The 20625-nt window shown below is 43.3% G+C and overlaps 1 protein-coding gene and 1 long non-coding RNA gene across 3 annotated transcripts in view; one reads left to right on the top strand and one right to left on the bottom strand.

The window, feature by feature from the left end:
* Nucleotides 1-422: 422 nt before the first annotated feature.
* On the top strand, nucleotides 423-13839 carry LOC129863708 (uncharacterized). 2 transcript variants are annotated; one of them, XR_008761008.1, is made up of 3 exons: nucleotides 423-811; nucleotides 6749-6938; nucleotides 13760-13839. It is a non-coding gene; the product is annotated as an uncharacterized LOC129863708 (long non-coding RNA). The 2 variants fall into 2 exon arrangements; XR_008761007.1 differs by lacking the exon at nucleotides 13760-13839 and having other exon boundaries at nucleotides 6749-7313.
* The window catches only part of LOC129863707 (rho guanine nucleotide exchange factor 28-like), a 91371-nt gene continuing 79202 nt past the window's right edge, over nucleotides 8457-20625 (bottom strand). Inside the window, exons 35-36 of the mRNA XM_055935896.1 lie at nucleotides 19045-19399; nucleotides 8457-10671 (exon numbers count right to left, since the gene is read on the bottom strand). Coding sequence (XP_055791871.1) covers nucleotides 10493-10671; nucleotides 19045-19399 — 534 coding nt within the window. The 3' untranslated portion in view covers nucleotides 8457-10492. The remainder of the gene's footprint in view (nucleotides 10672-19044; nucleotides 19400-20625) is intronic.

Below are 20625 nucleotides of genomic sequence, written 5' to 3'. Positions count from 1 at the left end.
ATAAATGAGAAAAAAATTGTTCCACCTAAAGTTGCTTTTCCTCCCATAAAGCTTGTTTTGATGCCAAACACACTAGACTGTAGTTATACCGAGGCTAGTGTGTCACCATATATCAGCCAGAGAGGAATCCAATAAGTTGCATAAATGCTGTATATTGTTGGTATCTCTAATAAAATCCCTCCTCAGCCGGATGTGTTTTAATGGTTGTTATTTATATTTGGGTCTGGACAGCTTTATTCCGAACGCCCACAGAATTCATTACAGTTCCCCATGGGGAAGGCATAAGCACTCTGCATTCTCAACACTCGGCGGTTGTGAACGCACATGCGCACACACGCACACACAGAGCACACACACACACACACAGAGCACACACGCATGCACACACACACTCCACGTTCCTCTGGGGCAGATGACTCAGAAGTAGGGAGGTGACAAATGGATCATTTTTCTTAACAGACAATTTTAGAGTTTTTCTGTTAAAACGATAAGAAAAATGTATACAATTCCACGTGAATTCACCACACAGATGGTCTACATCACACTTCCTGCAGAGAGAGAGAGAAAGAACATTTGATCATTGATGCTGCTGCTGCTGCTCTTGCTTTTCACGAGAGTGGCGCGTGTAACTTCTTGTTGTCATCCAATCACAAGACATCAAAACGCACTAGGCTACAGTCATAGGAGCTAGAGACTGCGTGTGGCAAGTTATTAGGAGATAGCTAGGCTAATCAATGGAAGATGGAATTAAAATTACAAAACTAAAAGTTAAATGTAAAAAAGGACAGGTTACAACACCAAGAGCCAACAGGTAAGCCGCTACTTAATAATCTGAATGGAGTTGTTGTTATTTACTGTAGGAAGGGGAGAAAGCACACAGTAAAAGTTATGTAGTCTCAATTAGCCTAGCTAACACTAGCTAGATAGCTTAACTAGCTTCTCTCGGTGTGATGCTGTCAAGACAGGTACTATGTGAAATTAGATGAGATGATAAATATCTAGCAATAAGTTAGCAGTGTTGTGTATTCATCGATGCCAAGGGAAGTCAGGCTTCCCCAAAAATATACCAAGAAAAGAAGAAAAATACATAACATATTGCAACTTTCGCCTCTGTTTCATCATTTTCTTTCAATTCGCAAGAGGCTGAATGTATCTCACTAGAGGAAGCATCCGAGCGTGCGAAACAGCGCCCCTCTGTCTCAGTATGTATAGCCCATCTATCTGATGCTGTCTGCTCAAAATGAGTATGACATTGTCGCCGCCGGTAGCATTGAATGCATCGGGAGCCAGAGAACATTTGGTCTCCCTTCATAAAAAAATTCAACAATCAGCGTTGAGCTAAACTGAGTACGCTGTGAATGGTACTGGAGCAAAACAACAACAAAAACGTCAAGGGAGCCAGGTTGGATTTGGCTTCACAACAATCACATCAAAAGCAAAACGTAATTTACAGAAAAAACTTTAAATGTTGCATCTCGTTGTGTCATTGTCCTCCGGTGGCTAGCTAGCTAAAATCGGCTCTTTCCTAAATTAGCCATGGATGGAGATAGGAATTTATACTTTTAATTAATTTTTATTAATTCTCCGTACGGACCAATGATTATAAATTCATACATTGTGTCCCTGGCAGGAAGGAAGTTCAATATGTAGCTAGTTGTAGTAGGCTAATGTTAATTAGCTGTCCTGGCGCATCTTTGCCCATAAAAGGAAGTTAGGCTAGCAAGCAAGCATTTTAGCCAGGTAGCCTAGGACAACAAAAAACTAAGATCGTGTACTGTATGACATAGTCATAGACCGTTTCGTCAACATGAAAGAGAGGAGAATGGCATTGGCGTTTCTCTACAAGTAGGGTTAGTGAGTCAACATGTTTTTGCGCGCACACCAACACACATCAGTACCATGGACAGCTACATCATATTAGCTTACTTTGATTGGACTAAATTGTTTTTGGTATCTTTTAGTTGTCACTGTATTAGACTAAGCATATGTGATTTGATGATGTTGAAATGTTGAAGTTGAAATGGTGATGGGATAGTGGAGGCAGCGCCTGTTTTCTTTGCAACTTGCGGTAACTCTCCGTGGTTCTAAATCATTAGTTGTTTAGTAGTCCGAAAATGTTGGAAACATTAACTTGCTTGACCATGTAGGTCATGTAACTGTTTGTTAAATGCAATATGCTTTGTGGACTTCACCCACCGAACAGATGTTGGTCTCCAGTTTTGTGATGAAACAACCTTTATTTAACTAGGCAAGTCAGTTAAGAACAAATTCTTATTTACAATGACGGCCTACACAGGCCGAACCTGGCCGACGCTGGGCCAATTGTGCGCAGCCCTATGGGAATCCAAATCACAGCCAGTTGTGTTATAGCCTGGATTCGAACCAGAGTGTCTGTAGTGCACACTTAGACCGCTGCGCCACTCGGGAGCCCCAGCAAACAGTATGAACTAACAGGTTATAGCGCAAATACAAAGGTTGTTAATATGGCTTTTTTTCTGTCTTGGCTTCCCCACTCTTTTACACACGCACCGCTACTGTACGTTAGTCGACCAGCGCGAGTCGACTTGATTACTATCTCTCTCCCCCTCCCTGCTCCCCTTGTCACTCACAGACACACACCACACAGCCCTTACCCCGCTCCATGCTTGAGCAGCTGCTTGGCTTCTCTCTCCCTCCTGTAATACAGACGAAGAAAAAATTATGGTGATGGTGCAACGTTGAAAGTCACTGAGCTCTTCGGTAAGGCCATTCTGCTGCCAATGTTTGTCTATGGAGATAGCATGGCTATGTGCTCGACTTTATACACCTGTCAGCAACGGGGGTTGCTGAAATAGCCGAATCCACTAATTTGAAGGGGTGTCCACATACTTTTGTATATATAGTGTATAAACAAACAAATGTCAAATATTTTACAATTACAGTTCATATAAGGAAATCAGTCAATTGAAATAAATTCATTAGGCCCTAATCTATGGATTTCACATGACTGGCAATGAAGATATGCATCGGTTGGTCACAGATTTGTTTAAATAAAATTAAAAACAGGAACAGAAAACCGGTCAGTATTTGGTGTGACCACCACTTGCCTCATGAAGCGCTACTAAGCCTGTGGCGGTCATAAAATTTTGTCAGCCGGTGATTGTCAAGCAAATAACTGCCAATCTCACGGTAATTAACCATTAAATAACATAAACACATTTAGCATCTCCTGGCTTCCATGCATATCCTACAAGCCACTGATTCAGACCTTTGGAACATCTACATTTTAAAAAGTGTAATACATCCATTAAATATAGCCTACACCATCACAATAAATCCATGATTTATTTTAGACAGGTCTAAAGAAACATGATATGAATAAATATATATTTCAGAAGAACAGAACAGGCTATGCCATATGGATGTGGGTTACACTACTTCATTTAGCAGACAAGATTTGAATATAATTCAGTGGCATTATTTTATAGCATGAAGAATACAATGTAACAAAGCTGAATAAAATAGAAAGGATATTTTCTCCCATTTCTGAGGGAGTGCCCACATGCTGAGCGGTTAACAAAGAAACAGGTCATCCTATATGCTTCATTTAGAGTTATTTATGCAACTTTAGTTGTGATACAAACGTTGGGCTATATGTTTTGATTTTTAACACATTGTAAGGCTGAATGATGCAACTTTAATGATGATTTGAAAAAAGTTGCACGAAATGCACAAGCTCTGCTTTGCTTCTTGCGCATGCTGCGCACACTTCATCAGTCTCTCATTCAGTTTGACAAGCAATTGATAATGCCTCAAATTTCCTGCTGGATTACTCTTTGTGTGGCCGTAATGCCCCCTAAACAAATCCATGCCTTTGTTGCCAGTGCCCGTTGGGCTGAATATAGTAATTGTAATTCCCTTCTCCCGGCTGCATGCTCCAATGGACCTCTCATTCACATGGTTTTCTCAGATGTCTAAATTCTTATTAACCAATGCCGTCACATGAACGGGCCCTTTTCACATCTGAGTTCCGAAGTAGGCTACAACTCTCCCCCATTGTGCAAAATTTGACCTTTTCTGTGCGAGAGATAAATATTCCAAACAGTCTGGGACAGTTGTGGGATGTGATAGATCCAACATTAATACAACCACTAGCAACAACAAAAACCTGTTATAACCAATGCAACAGATCAGAACGTTTAGCTTAAAATGTTGATCAACTATTTGGCTCTTTCTTCACATTATGAGAGCAGCAATGTGCACACAAATGTTCCAAAATGCAATCAATTAGCGGGAAAACAACACTCAAAAGTGACCGAAAATGAGATTATGCACGTAAGGCTTTATTATAAAGGTGCATTTTAATGGTGGACATTATCTTCCCCAAACTTGAAACTCACACACCGCCCATGTATGCCAGTTAGGCTCTACATCGGTTATAAAGCGGATTAATGTGCCTAATTTTAAGAAGTTATTTGGCCACTTGGATTGATTCAAACCTTATCAAAACATTTAGGCCTATGGGCTAGATGAGGTGTGCGATTATCATTTGAAAAAGTTGCAAAAAAATGCATGCACTGTTTCTTCCCTTACTGCAAACAAGCTGGGCATCATTCAAGAGATAAGCTAATATTATCACACATCCGACTATTCTTAATTTAATCTTGTCTTTACATACAGTGCATTCGGAAAGTATTTAGGCCCCTTGACTTTTCCAAAATGTTTACGTTACAGCCTTATTCTAAAATGGATTAAATAAATAAAAATAACAATCTACATACAATACCTCATATTGACAAAGGGAAGGGGTCTGAATACTTTCCGAATGCATGTATACTAAATAATATGTGTGTGAAATTTGATTTGATTTAGAAAGGACCATCTCGAAACAGGGGCAGGGGAAAACAATACATAGCGAATGAGGGATCATGCCATCCAGGTAGGCCATACTCCTGTTGTAAAGAAAAGTAATATGCTTAATAGTAAGAAAGTGGAGAAATAAATATAGAAAGCTAGCCTATAGAAAGCTGATGGGATCCTCCTCTTTTTAATAGAGGCCATCACTCTGTTTTCTCACGCAATTGCATAGCCTATAGAAATGTTGTGCAATATGAGCTCATGGTCTCTCATGCAGTGTTTGATTTGATTTTCGATTACATTTGCATTGCTGTCAGAGTGATTAGAGGGACAATAGTGCTGAGTACCAGGCAGTTACCAAGTTTAGTAGGCTACTAATGACCATCAGTAGCATTAGAGCTTGGAGAAGCCTAGTTACCGTGACAAAACTCAGTCATGACTTGTGACCACTGATTTGGCGGTAATATGGTAACTGTAACAGCCCTAAGCACAACACATCTTCTTCACAGAGAGTTGATCAGGCTGTTGATTGTGGCCTGTGGAATGTTGTCCCACTCCTCTTCAATGGCTGTTCAAAGGTGCTGGACATTGGCTGGAACTGGAACACACTGTTGTACACAGCAATCCAGAGAATCCCAAACATGCTCAATGGGTGACATGTCTGGTGAGTATGAAGGCCATGGAAGAACTGGGACATTTTCAGCTTCCAGGAATTGTCTACAGATCCTTGCGGCATGGGGCCTGTGCATTATCACGCTGAAACATGAGGGGATGGCGGCGGATGAATGGCACGACAATGGGCCTCAGGATCTCGTCACGGTATCTCTATGCATTCAAATTGCCATCGATAAAATGCAATTGTGTTCGTTGTCCGTAGCTTATGCCTCACCATACCATAACCCCACCGCCACCATGGGACACTGTATGCACAACGTTGACATCAGCAAACCGCTCGCCCACACGAAGCCATACATGTGGTCTGCCGTTGTGAGGCTGGTTAGACGTACTGCCAAATTCTCTAAAATGACTTGAGGCAACTTATGGTAGAGAAATGAACATTCAATTATCTGGCAATAGCTCTGGTGGACATTGCTGCAGTCAGCATGCCAATTGCATTATGTTGTGTTACAAAACTGCACATTTTAGAGTGGCCTTTGGTTGACCTCAGATTAAGGTGCACCTGTGTAATGATCATGGTGTTTAACCAGTTCCTTGATATGCCACACCTGTCAGGCAGATGGACTATCTTGGCAAAGGAGAAATACTCACTAACAGGGATGTAAACACATTGTTGCACAACATCTGAGAGAAATACGCTTTTTGTGCATATGCACATTTTCTGGGATCTTTTATTTCAGCTCATGAAACATGGGACCAACACTTTACATGTTGTGTTTATATTTTTGTTCATATTATCATGACGCTGTAATACTACAGTAGCTAATCCATCAGACACCTAACTGTCAGACTCAGATACTCAGGGGTGCGTCACTTGAGTGGGTTGAGTCACTAACGTGATCTTCCTGTCCGGGTTGGCGCCCCCCCTTGGGTTGGGCCGTGGCGGAGATCTTTGTGGGCTATACTCGGCCTTGTCTCAGGATGGTAAGTTGGTGATTGAAGATATCCCTCTAGTGATGTGGGGGCTGTGCTTTGGCAAAGTGGGTGGGGTTATATCCTGCCTGTTTGGCCCTGTCCGGGGGTATCGTCGGATGGGGCCACAGTGTCTCCCGACCCCTCCTGTCTCAGCCTCCAGTATTTATGCTGCAGTAGTTTATGTCTCGGGGGGGCTGGGGTCAGTCTGTTATATCTGGACTATTTCTCCTGTCTTATCCGGTGTCCAGTGTGAATTTAAATATGCTTTCTCTAATACTCTCTCTCTCTTTCTTTCTCTCTCTCTCTCTCTCTCTCGGAGGACCTTTGCCTTAGGACCATGCCTCAGGACTACCTGGCCTGACGACTCCTTGCTGTCCCCAGTCCACCTGGCCGTGTTGCTGCTCCAGTTTCAACTGTTCTGCCTGCGGCAATGGAACCCTGACCTGTTCACCGGACGTGCTACCTGTCCCAGACCTGCTGTTTTCAACTCTCTAGAGACAGCAGGAGCGGTGAGATTCTCTGAATGATCGGCTATGAAAAGCCAACTGACATTTACTCCTGAGGTGCTGACCTGTTGCACCCTCGACAACCACTGTGATTATTATTATTAGACCCTGCTGGTCATTTATGAACATTTGAACATCTTGGCCATGTTCTGTTATAATCTCCACCCGGCACAGCCAGAAGAGGACTGGCCACCCCTCATAGCCTGGTTCCTCTCTAGGTTTCTACCTAGGTTCTGGCCTTTCTAGGGAGTTTTTCCTAGCCACCATGCTTCTACACCTGCATTGCTTGCTGTTTGGTGTTTTAGGCTGGGTTTCTGTACAGCACTTTGTGACATCAGCTGATGTAAGGACTTAATAAATACATTTGATTGATTGATACTCTATTGCCACTAGCAACTTTGGTCTCACCAGTTACCAGCCTAACAATGTTTTCCCTTTAATATTTCCATTGTGTGTGTTTGTGTCAGTCCCCCATTGAGAGCTCATCTTTATTCAGACCTGCATGCTGCTCTAGTGAACACACACACATGTGCACACACACACACACTTACAGTACCCCAGCCTCTCCTTCCGCTTCACTCCCTTTGGCAGCCCTGCCAGGTTGCCATGGTAACATCCGGAAGCGAGTCCCTTTGTGAAGGTTCTGGAGAGTTAAACTAAAACAAAGGAACATTTTCATTTCCATGCTACTCTCGCTTCCTGCTCCAGCTTCAACATACTGATACAGTACAACAATCCTATGCCGCACGCACCCACGCAAATCCAATTAGACTAGGTATGCCACCAGAGGCTCAAAGCGCTGATATTGCAAAGACTAATCTCAGTTTGAGCTGCAGAGCTGGCTATTGGGAAATAAGGGTAATGGAAACAGTGGAAACACGAAAGAGGCTACCTGGAGAATAGAAGGAGATCAAACACTAGGACTAAACAAACCCATCAAGGTCAGCAAAAAGATAAGTCCTCTTCTACTACTCTCCAACTTCACTCCCAGGAGAGATTATAGGAGAAAATAAGGGAGAGGGAGGGTTAGAGAGGGGGGAGAGAGAGAAGGTGGTGGGGGGGGGATTTGAGGTAGCTGGCTGTTGTATATCTTATTCATGTTTAGGGAGACAGGCAGGCATGTCATACTAACCTTAGAGCCAGAGAGTGAAGCGATGACTTTCATGCACCTGCTGGCTTGCCACCTGCCACCTCTGGCACCTGTGTGTTGATTCATCAAGGTGTCTGTGTTTGTACGTGTCTGTATAGGGCGGATGACTGGGCCAGATGAACACCATCTATCCCCATATAACATATTCCAATAACAGGCACGTTCACACCATTGACTGGTATACAGAACTCTCTCAGTCAAGTCAACATGACTGAGGTAGTGGTACAGTGTACTGAATTGAAAGGGCTGTCAGTTTGGTGGTTTTACCCATAGAATTTGAATGAATTCAACCTATTTCTATGGTTTCACCCTCCTGTTACATTCTGATTCTGAAGACGCTGTATAATAACGATACAAACATCAAACACACATACATTATTTGCATTTATATTCCAAGATATCTACTACAGAGTAATGATGTATACAAGATAAAATGTACATAAGCATATGTTCGTGTTATGATGCACTACAGACAAATCCAACATCACCCAACAAGGAGTACTATAAAACAGCGATAAAGCTCATCGACTATAAATAAATGAAGGCAGTGAAATATACACATAAAAGTAATCGACTGTATCACATAGTATTGACAACAAAATCTGAACATAACCATTGTGCTGTTTTATATGTAGGTGGATGAAGCTACCTATTACAATACCTTTGTGTATAACTACATACTATGGCTGACTTCCAAATGGCACAGTATTCTCTATATTTTTCACACTTTTGACCAGAGCCTCATGGGCCATGGTGAAACTTGGAGCACTATATAGGGAGTAGTTAACCATTCAGGACACACCCTACAATGTCCTTTAGGTCTAACGTTTTCTTTTTATTTGTGTTTTTAATGGTGGCTGTAGGACAGCTAAAGCCTGACTTTCAGGACATCTCAATGGTCATTAAAAAAGAAAACATATTGGCACTAAAGTAGAACATGAATATTCAAGTGCGAGTTCTCTTAGTAAAAAGCAAGGTCACCTCTTGAGTGCGTACAAGATTAATTTCATCAGTCATCCTTCAACCATGGCTTACTACCCCATTGCAATATCATTGCCGTGCATCATATTGTGATGCTTTTGCTAAAAAGATGTGATGCGTCACAATGTGGTGCATATAAACTGATCCCAGGCTGACTACCCAACTTCTACTGACACGCAGACTTTGCTAATATAGTAACTATATGTCAGACAAAATCCTAAATGACTGAACACCGACTACAAGAAACAACGTGCCCTGAAATATGTGCCTTGATGAAAACAATGTAAAAAAAAAAATATATATTATAAGCATAAAGAACAAATCATATTGCCATATTTCGTATCATTCACATCCAAAGTATTGTTTACATATAGAGTGCACTCTGTCACAGATGTAATACTTCAAAGGTCATTGAACATACAGTACAGGAATATTTCTGCCCTATGGTTTTTGACCACGATATGCAGTTGACCCGAATCAAATCTGTACTTCATATAGGCGGTAGTAGTGCAGTGTACTCTACTGTATCATTAATGGATTGCTACGGTTCACAAGATTATTCCTGAAAAATCACAAGTCCTTCAGGTGAAAACAAAGGAGTCAGACAGGCTGAGAAACGCACCGAATCCCTTCTGATCATGGCCTTTCACCTCCTCCGTCACATCTAATGTGTTTACCGCATCCCGCTCGCCTTGTAAATAGAGCTTGTCTGACGAATGTGCGAGCGGCAGTATATTCCGTCACTAGACAATCAACCACTGACCGACTGGAGAGATTCAGCCTTTCTAGTGATATCTGACCCTCTTGCTCTCGCTTTTTCCCCCCGTGGTAACAGAGTAGACGCCATTTCATTTGGGGAGAGCCTAATAAATAGCGCTGGAGACTAAAGGACAAGGGAGGGACAGAGAGAGGTAGACTGAAGCAGACTTAGGGCAGTGTGGGCCAGGGAAACAAAGAGATGGAGACTGATACAGGGGTAAGGAAAAAGGGGGAAGGCACTGCAGAAGGGTTGGGCAGGGGAAACAGAGAAATTGATTATGTCAATGGAGGGCCTCGGGCACAGAGGCCCGGTGGCAGCCCTGGAGCTGAACTCTAAACAGAGACGGATAAACACACACTGTACATTCATGGACAAATATAAACATAGAGCAGGATAAAAGTCTCTCTCACAGACAACACTTGGAGACACATATAGAGGGCACCTGGCACAGAACACTGTGGGCAGAGAGGCAAAGCATGATGGGGACGGGAGATTTCTTTATATGTGCCAGATCTGGTTCTTCTTTTAAACCTGGCCTAGCTATTTACTGTCCAGTCTGAGCCATCAAAGTCAATCCAGTCTGTGATTCCGAGCCTTCCTAAATTCATATCAAGTCTTTTGAGTCCTGGATTTGAACCAGAGGGTTTAAGGTCCGTCTGTCCAGCCTCAGAGGTACACAATGTTCTCCTCTCCCCCCTCCTCCCCATCCCCACTATCCGTCTCCAGGGGGACCAAGGAGGAGAGGACCAGTTGGTGGTCGCCATGGTGAGGTACACCCTGATACTGTCCAGCCACAGTTGCCGTCGAGGACCACGTCTCCCTCACATAGCTGTGTGTGTTTATATCTGTATGGGTAGAAATACATGATGATTATATTCATTAATATCAAAGAGATAGTTCACCCATAATACAAAATGACACATATTACAAAATGACACAAAAGTATTTACAATCAATTGTGAAGCAAACATTTTTTAAACTTATGGATGATTTGAACATACTGCGAAAAATGCTAATATCGGTCCCATGACTTGAATGGGATTTGTGCCACAAATGCTAAAACGTTAGCAAGTGGAAACAGTGCCAGGGAAACTAAACCAAAGCATGGATTGCTGTCATACCATGTCAATCGGAAACCATTTTGTAATTTGGATGAAGCATCCCTTTAAGCAATTAATCATAGATATTAATCATAGATATTCCAACTTAACCAAACACCAGCATTAAAGGCCCAGTACGTGATTTTCCTGTGTTTTATATTAATTTCCACACCATGAGATTGGAATAATACTGTGAAATTGTGAATATTATCATAATGCCCTTTTAGAGTAAGAGCGGTTTGAAAAGAACACCTGAAATTGGCGGGATGGAGTTTTGTGACATCACCAGGTGGTAAATTAGTTAATAGACCGATAAAGAGAGTTCCAAACCTCTCTGCCGATAACAGCTAGTTTTCAGTCCAATTATGCGCCGCCTCATGGGTCTCCCGGTTACGGCCGGCTAGCCTAGTGCCTCACCCCCAACGTAGCATTGCGGACTTCTCCATTGACAATGATTGACTTCCGCCAGAACTCAAAGAGTTTCATGCATCTGGTGGACATGAGGTAAAAGAAACAGAACGGACAAGTAGCCGCACGATGGATTATGGTCATTTTAGTTCATTATAACGTTTTCTGCCCTAAACTATGTAGAACATTGTAGAACATCTGTTGGAAAATCCCTACTACATCGCAGTTTGGGCATGATCTGATTGATCTCTAGAGAAACTGCAGTGCAAGGTGCGCATTGAGCTCACAGGAAAAAAAATGGAACGAAATGGAATTGAAATAATTGAACCGACGTCGGCCGATTAGTTATTTTTTTTTTTAAATAAAAAATAATCGACATTTTGGTTAATCGCGTAGCACTACTCCTACCAAAATTGTTGCTTAAGCTTTTTTGTTAGTTTTGTACCATTTTAATTGAAAACAATCAAAGGTTTGTTATCCAGAAAGTGTTTGATATTGAGATAAAAATGGCTGCATTGGACCTTTAACTATCTCTCTCACATACAACAGCCAGACATGAACAATAATAATTTTAAACGAAACACACAGAGCCAGAGGAGAGAAGGGAAGGAGGGAACGACAAAGGAGAAAGAGGGATGAAGAGAAACCGAACAGGAAAGAAAATATAAAATAATAGAACAGCTAGCTAGATAAATAGCCCATCAGGATGGACCCGGCTGACTGCCCACTATAATGAGTTCATCCTAAAATTGTTGAGCCTCATCCATCTCCTCTCTAACTACATACATCAACCACCGCAGCTGTGTGTAGGGGGGGGTGTGTGGGGGGGTGTGTGTCATACATCAACGACCGCAGCTGTGTGTGGGTCTGTGTGTGTGTGTGTCATACATAAACCCCTGCAGCTGTGTGTGTGTGTGGGTGTGTGTGTCATACATCAACCACTGCAGCTGCATGAAGTAGTGTCCTGTTCCCTCCCAGCACAAGAGATTCAATGAATAACACAGCCTCAGTTCAGCCATTGATAACTTATCTTTTCTCTTTTACTTAAGAGTTTCACTGACTGTTGTCATTTTGGCGCTGTCATCATTATCATTAGGAACAAAAATGACACCTGCAAGCCCAGATGGGGCCCTCAGAATGAGGAAGGAGGGAGAGTGTGTGTGTGTCTCGATGCGTGCATCACAGGAGGCTTCTGAGGGGAGGACAGCTCATAATAATGTCTGGAACGGAGCAAATGGAATGACATCAAAGAAATGGAAACCAGGTGTTCAATGTATTTGACACCATTCCACCTAGTCCGCCCCAGCCATTACCACGAGCCCGTCCTCCCCAATTAAGGTGCCACCAACAACCTGTGGCGTGCATGCATTTGTGCATGTGTGCATGTACGTGCACACGCAAGTGTGTGCTTGTGTGTGTGTGTGCATGCGTAGGACAGGTGCATAGCCATGGCCTTGGAGTGAGTGAAGGGAGTGTTCGACCATTAGGTGGGGTGAGATCATCCCCTCTGGACGTAAACTGTCTAGCAGTAGAGCAGGTGTGCTGTTGTGGCTGTGGTAAAAGATGGTGTGGTCTATATATCGCCTTTTTGTGTTCCCACAGGAATTGTTTTATTTTATTTGAACCTTTATTTAAATAGGCAAGTCATTTAAGAACAAATTGTTATTTACAATGACAGCCTACCGGGGAACAGTGCCTTGTTCAGGTGCAGAAAGACATTTTTTTACCTTGTCAGCTAGGGGATTCGATCCAGCAAACCTTTCAGTTGCTGGCCCAGCGCTCTAACCACTAGGCTACCTGCCGCCCCAGAATGTGTCAGACTGTCTAAATACCACTGGTGTGTGTGTGCGTGCGTGAGTGCATGCCACTGTTCTGAGGCTTTTCACTCAGGTCTGATAGACGGAGCTGTACTGTAAAGCCATAGGACACAGACTTTCTCACTAGTCACTCCACTCCACACAGGGACGTGGGTCAGACTGATCGGAAGGCTACAAGAAAGGGAGGCCATTTTGGAAATGTAATAGAAGGGGATCACTGTTCAAATCAGTGGCATAAAATGCAAATGGGATATTTTGAATGAATTTAACACCAAATGTAATGTCAGGAGGCTTGTCAGTTCATTAAAAGGCAGGTGAATCAGGATGATCTTCACACTAAGGTACACTCACAGAACTACAATGAGATTCTATTTCTATGGGTCCAGTACAATAACTCACCACATCGTCATCCTGAGCACTGATCTTCATAGCTTTTTATCAAGTCTTTCTTTTCAGAAGCAAACTAGTATTCTGGTACATGACTTATTTTCAAAAGGCCATAATTATTCAACAGCTCGGCGAGATGAGAATATCTGATTGGAATCATTGGATCAAAAGTCGTTTCAGGAAATTCAATCTTTTCATTTTTTTTCATTATCACTGTGCAGGAGGACATTATGGAAATCCTGAGAGAGGGAACAATCCCAAAGGCCCTGTGTGAGGGAGCAGAACAGTCCACACCTGGAGGTGAGGATGAGAAATAGAATCAAACTTCTGATAGCTCTGAGCAAGATACGGAGGATGGAGGATTTCCATCTGAAATAAGACCTTTTTGAGGTCAAATACTAGTTAAATAAACGTTATATGGAAAATATTCAAGGTGAGATATTGGTTTCCTGGAAGCTATTTTAGTTGTGGGATGTGAGAGTTCTGTAATGTGGGATCGTAATACAGACTCAGAGTGCACTAATACAGTATACCACCAAATACAATGCATTAAATAGTAATGAATTATGTATTGTGGTTAGATCTTATACCGTCTGAGATCAATAGAAGGTAAGAAGGTGAGATACACTGTATATACAAAAGTATGTGGATGGGATTCTGTTAGATGACTAATGTGATGTAGATGGTCGAGCGGCTTCACTGTAAGCATAATGTATGTTTTATGTGTGACCCATTTCAGGAAACAAGGCGTATGTCGAAAAGTTACAACTTCACAGGAGCCATTTATTTGAATGCTTTTTGTTGTTGTTGTCAAAATGCGTTTTTAGGCAGAAATGCCTTCTGGAACATGTGAACTTTCATGTGCCTTAATAACAAACTTGTATGCCATCTGTAAATACAAATAAAATCGTTCAATTACGAGCCTTATTGGTTAAGCCACAGACACCAACCTTCCCACTAGCCATGATTGGCTGAAATAATGAGTGGGCTGAACATGCCGAGAGAGGAGTTTGGATTGGTCTGCCATATAGACGGCATCTGTGCTGGCATTTGTGCTGGTCAGTCTGTGTTGGTAATCCTGTTGAACGCAGATATAACACGTGTCTAATTTAGACAGAAAGTGGTTTCATTTCAAGCTAAAGTGTACTGTTAGCTAGCTAGCTCCCTAGCTAACGTTACGTGTATGACATTATCATTCATGTCCCAGAGCCGTTTGCTTTGCTAGTTAGAGCCTAATGTTAGCTAGCTAACAGTGAACCTGGTTGGTTAGCTCCCAGCAGATTCATGCAGGGTAGTAATGACATGATTTGGCACTATGTTCATTGTTGTTTAACTAGCTAACGTTAGCTGGCTGGCTCGTTAGCTAACGTTACGTGACGTGTGTTATCTTACACGTTATTTACCTAGCTAGGTTCATTGTTCACCTAGCTAGCTAGCTAGCTACATGTCTTGAGCTAAAGTGTACAACACCCGTTGAATATGACCGGTGTCAGTAAACGTTGGCAAAAAAGCGTAATGAAATTGTTGCCAATGCATAGTGCCAACTGTAAAGTTTGGTGGAGGAGGAATAATGGTCTGGGGCTGTTTTTCATGGTTCGGGCTAGGCCTCTTAGTTCCAGTGAAGGGAAATCTTAACGCTACAGCATACTATTCTAGACATTCTAGATGACTTTGTGGTAACAGTTTGTGGACTGGTCCTGTTTGGGAATGACAATGCTCCGATGCACATTGCATGGTCCATACAGAAATGTTTTGTCGAGATCGGTGTGGAAGAACTTGACTGGCCTGCACAGACCCTGACCTCAAACCCATCAAACACCTTTGGGATGAATTGGAACGTCGACTGCGAGCAAGGCCCGATCTCACCTAACATCAGTGCTCAACCTCACTAATGCCCTTGTAGCTGAATGGTATTAAGTCCCCGCAGCAATGTTCCAACTTTTAGCGGGAAGCCTTCCCAGAAGAGTGGAGGCTGTTATAGCAGCAAAGGGGGGACCAACTACCATATCAATGTCTATGATTTTGGAATGAGATGTTCGACAAGCAGTTGTCCACATACTTTTGGTCATGTAGTGTTTATAGTGGAAGAGTGGAAGAGTGTGGAGGAGAATGAATTCCTTGAGAGGGAAGACAACATATGCGTCCCAAAAGGAACCCTATTCTACTATAAAGTGTCCTACTTTTGAACAGACCCCTAAGGATGGTCAAAAGTAGTGTGCTAAATAGGGAATAGGGTGTCATTTGGGATGCAGACACCATTCAAGCAGCGGGACACTAATCTGAACGCTTATATTAACTTCTGCTACACCCATCAAACAGGCAAAGCATCAATACAGGACTAAGATCGAATCCTACTATACCAGCTCTGACGCTCGTCAGATGTGGCAGGGCTTGCAAACAATCACGGATTACAAAGGGAAACCCAGCCGCAAGCTGCCCAGTGGCGCGAGCCTACCAGAAGAGCTAAATGCCTTCTATGCACGCTTCGAGGCTAGCAACACTGAACCATGCATGAGAGCACCAGCTGTTCTGGACGACTGTGTGATCACACTCTCCATAGCCAATGTAAGTAATACCATTACATAGGTTAACATTCACAAGTCCGCAGGTCCAGACGGATTACCAGGACGGGTTCTCAGAGCATGCGCTGACCTGCTGGCAAGTGTCTTCAGTGACATTTTCAAACTCTCCCTGACCCAGTCTGTAATACCGACATGTTTCAAGCTGACCATCATAGTCCCTGTGCCAAGAGAATGCCAAAGCAACCTGTCTAAATGACAATCGCCCTGTCAACTCACATATGTAGCCATGAAATGCTTTGACAGGCTGGTCATGGCTCACATCAACACCATCATTCCAGACACCTTGGACCCAGTCCAATTCACATACCGCCCCAACAGATTCACAGATGATGCACTCCAACCTGCCCTTTCCCACCTGGACAAAAGGAACACCCTCAACATCATAGTGCCCTCCAAGCTCATCACTAAGCTAAGAGTCCTCGGATTGAACACCTCCCTCTGCAAATGGATCCTGGACTTCCTGACAGGCTGCCCCCAGGTGGTGAGGGTAGGCAACAACACATCCGCCACGCTGACCCTCAACAGAGGGGCCCCTCCTGTACTCCCTGTTCACCCACGACTGCGTGGCTGACACGACTCCAACACCACCATTTGGTATTTTATTAGGATACCCATTAGCTGTTGCACAAGCAGCAGCTACTCTTCCTGGGGTCCACACAAAACATGACAATACAGAACATTAATATACAAGAACAGAACTACATAAATTGAAAAAATTACAAAAAAGGTGCACGTAGCCTACATATCAATACATACACACAAACTATCTAGGTCAAATAGGGGAGAGACGTTGTGCCGTAAGGTGTTGCTTTATCTGTATTCTGAAACAAGGTTTGCTGTTCATTTAGCAATATGAGACGGAACGGAGTTCCATGCAATAATGGCTCTACGTAATACTGTACGCTTTCATAAATTTGTTCTGGATTTGGGGACTGTGAAAAGACCCCTGGTGGCATGTCTGGTGGGGTAAGGGTGTGTGTTAGAGCTGTGTGTAAGTTCACTACGCAAACAATTTGGGATTTTCAACACATTCATGTTTTTATAAAAAGAAGAAGTAAAGCAGTCAAGTCTGTAAAGCAGTCAAATATGTTTTGTCAAGACTGCCCAAATATGCCTAATTTGTTTATTAATAACTTTTAATGTTCAAAATTGTACACTCTCCTCAAATAATAGCATGGTATTCTTTCACTGTAATAGCTACTGTAAATTGGACAGTGCAGGTAGATTAACAAGAATTTAAGCTTTCTGCCAATATCAGATATGTCTATGTCCGGGGGAAATGTTACTGTTACTTACAACCTCATGCTAATCGCATTAGCCTACGTTAGCTCAACCATCCCGTGGAAGAGACACTGATCCCGAATAAGTTTGAATTACAAGCCCTTAACCAACAATGCTTTAAGAAGTTGAAGAAAAAAATGAAATAAGTGTTAAGTAAAAAACAGAAATTAAAAGGGAAAACATTTATTAAACAGCAGCAGTACAATAACATGCAAGGCAATATACAGGGGGTACCGGTACAGAGTCAAGGTGAGGGGGCACCGGTTAGTCACATGGACGGGGCTGTAGTGGAGCAGGTCAAGAGCTTCAAGTTCCTCAGTGTCCAAATCACTAAATCACTGCTGACCTGTCAGATAACATACTGTACATCTCTAACTGGACAGGAGCGGTGCATTATGGGGACTGTCTGGGGTCGCAGAGGGATGCATTGTGGGTAAGATGTCAGGTTTGATCAGGCCCTGTGGTAGATGGGGTTAGAAGTATCCACACCTCTGTCTTCGTGACAAGAGACTGTGATTCTACGGTGGCTCATGTGTGGTCAATAACAGTAGGGGATAATAAGGCGATCGATGGAGAGAGATTGTGCTCTGGTCGCAATCTTTAGTAAACAATGCAGCAGCCTGTTTTACTGATATTTACTATAGCGAAAACCCATTAAACAGGCCATCAAAACAGTAGCATCCCTTCTAGTGTATATTCAACACGTGGGACCTCATTATAGCTAGTAATACTTTCACCTCACTGGTGTAATGTACATGTATACATGTACATTACACCAGTGAGGTATAACAGTTGAAACCTGTGAGACGCAGACAGATGTCGGCTGACACGTCAGCAGTTAAATACAGATTAATATGTGTGTGCATCTCTCCTCCCCTCCTCCTCTTCCTGCGATGACAAATCGTGCTGTAATGAGTTTTGTAAAGATTTTTTCAGATCAATGTTCCAACCCATCAGCCATGGGCTCTGATTCACACGCTGTTGTCCGCCCCGGCCCCCGACGCGCGATAGATAGAGAAAACATAGATTTTTTTTCTCTCTCTCCTAGGCGAGAAGGGGCCGGGCTGGTGGGGGTCAGGGTTGAGGGGGATTTCTTTGCCAGGAGACACTGATTAACTGGGAAAGAAGGACAAACAAGGCCTCACATCTCTACGGAAACTGAGACAGCCTTGTAAAGGATGGGATGTGTGTGTGTGGGGTGTGTGTGTGTATGTGTGTGTCATACATCAACCACCACAGCTGCATGCAGTAGTGTGCTGAATTACATTTGCTTTCACACGTGCGTGTGTGTGTGTGTGTGTGTGTGTGTGTGTGTGTGTGTGTGTGTGTGTGTGTCTGTGCGCGGTGGGTACAAAGGTTGTGTTTACTCTCTCACAGATAGGAGGTAGGACTCATGATATCATGTGTTATCACAGACAGACAGAGAGAGTGATACAGGAGAAAAAGAGCCTGTTATATTGCTTGCCACATGTAGTTAGTTATATGGTATTTAGCAGTCAATGACAGATCCCATCATATCATCCTGTGTGTTATCAGTCAAATTCAGCAGAGAAAGCCTGAATTCATCCTGTATTTAGGATTAGAGAACAAACAATCTTTTTAACAGACATGGATTCACACAACTTTACTGAGCTGGGTCTTACCGTTGGTTGTGTGCTCTGTCCCCTGTCTACCTGAGGTTGTGTAGAGGTACCCGGTGACACCGGCACCCCCCGCCCAGCACTGGGGTGTGTTTGTTTCAGGGTGGAGCGTGGGAGCCTTGGAGAGGGAGAGGGGTTGGAGCGTGTGTCTCTGGCTGGAGCGGGCCAGTATGGTGTTCAGGCTGTTGTGGGCTCGAGGGTCATCTCCGTACCCCAGGGACCCACCTCTCTGGTGCTGCTGCATGTGGTGGTGCACGTGGCGGTTGTTAAGCACCGTTGACGTGGTGAACGCTGCCTCGTTGACAAACACTGAGCCGGCATTGTCAAGATGGACGCCGGACTGACCAGGAAGTGAGTCCTATGGGAGAATAAAGGAGAAGAATGCCATGTTAACACAACTCTGACCATGATAACAGCATGAACATAAACATACAGGGAAACCATTATGCAACATTATGTTATTGTGTACATAATGTTGCTGCTACCGTCTCTTATGACCGAAAATAACTTCTGGACATCAGAAAAGCGATTACTCACCGCGGACTGGAAGAAACGTTTTCCTATAATTAACGAGTCCGACGAGAAGAATATGCTGCTTTCACTGGAACAGGCCCAAATCCACGCCTTTTGCGTAAAGAAAAGACGGCGGAAAAGATCGAGGACCCTTCTGAGAATCAGTAGGCGAGCGAGTAAACTCCCAATGCTTGCCATTCTTCTTGCTAACGTGCAATCGTTAGAAAATAAAATTGATGACCTACTATTAAGATTATCCTACCAACGGGACATTAAAAACTGTAACATCTTATGTTTCACCGAAATGTGGCTGAATGAAGAGATGGACAATATAGAGCTGGCGGAATTTTCCATGCACCGGCAGAAAAGAGACACTACCTCTGGTAAGACGAGGGGTGCGTGTCCTTTTGTCAATAATAGCTGGTGCGCGATGTCTAATATTAAAGAAATCTCAAGGTATTGCTCGCCTGAGGTAGAGTACCTTATGATAAGCTGTCGACCACACAATCTACCAAGAGAGTTGTCATCTGTATTATTCGTAGCCGTCTATTTACCACCACAAAGCGAAGCTGGCACTAGGACCGCTCTCAACCAACTCTATAAGGCCATAAGCAAAGATGAAAATGATCACCCAGAAGTGGCGCTCCTAGTGGCCGGGGACTTTAATGCAGGCAAAATAAATCAGTTTTACCAAATTTTTACCAGCATGTCACATGTGCAACCAGGGGGAGGGGGGGGGGGGATCCTAAAAGCTCTCCCCCGCCCTCCATTTGGCAAATCTGACGACAATTCTGTCCCCCTGATTCCTGCTTACAAGCAAAAACTAAAGCAGAAGGTACCAGTGACTCGCTCAATACGGAAGTGGTCAGATGACGCGGATGCTACACTACAGTATTGTTTTGTAGCACAGACTGGAATATCTTCTGGGATTCATCCAATGGCATTGAGGAATACACTACCACAGTCATCGGCTTCATCAATAAGTGCATCGATGACGTCGTCCCCACAGTGACTGTACATACATATCCCAACCAGAAGCCATGGATTACAGGCAACATCTGCATCGAGATA

The sequence above is a fragment of the Salvelinus fontinalis genome, chromosome 10, assembly GCF_029448725.1.
Source record: "Salvelinus fontinalis isolate EN_2023a chromosome 10, ASM2944872v1, whole genome shotgun sequence".
NCBI classification, from domain to species: domain Eukaryota; kingdom Metazoa; phylum Chordata; class Actinopteri; order Salmoniformes; family Salmonidae; genus Salvelinus; species Salvelinus fontinalis.
The sequence above is the reverse complement of the archived record's forward strand: the minus strand, read 5'-3'. Positions and strand labels throughout refer to the sequence as shown.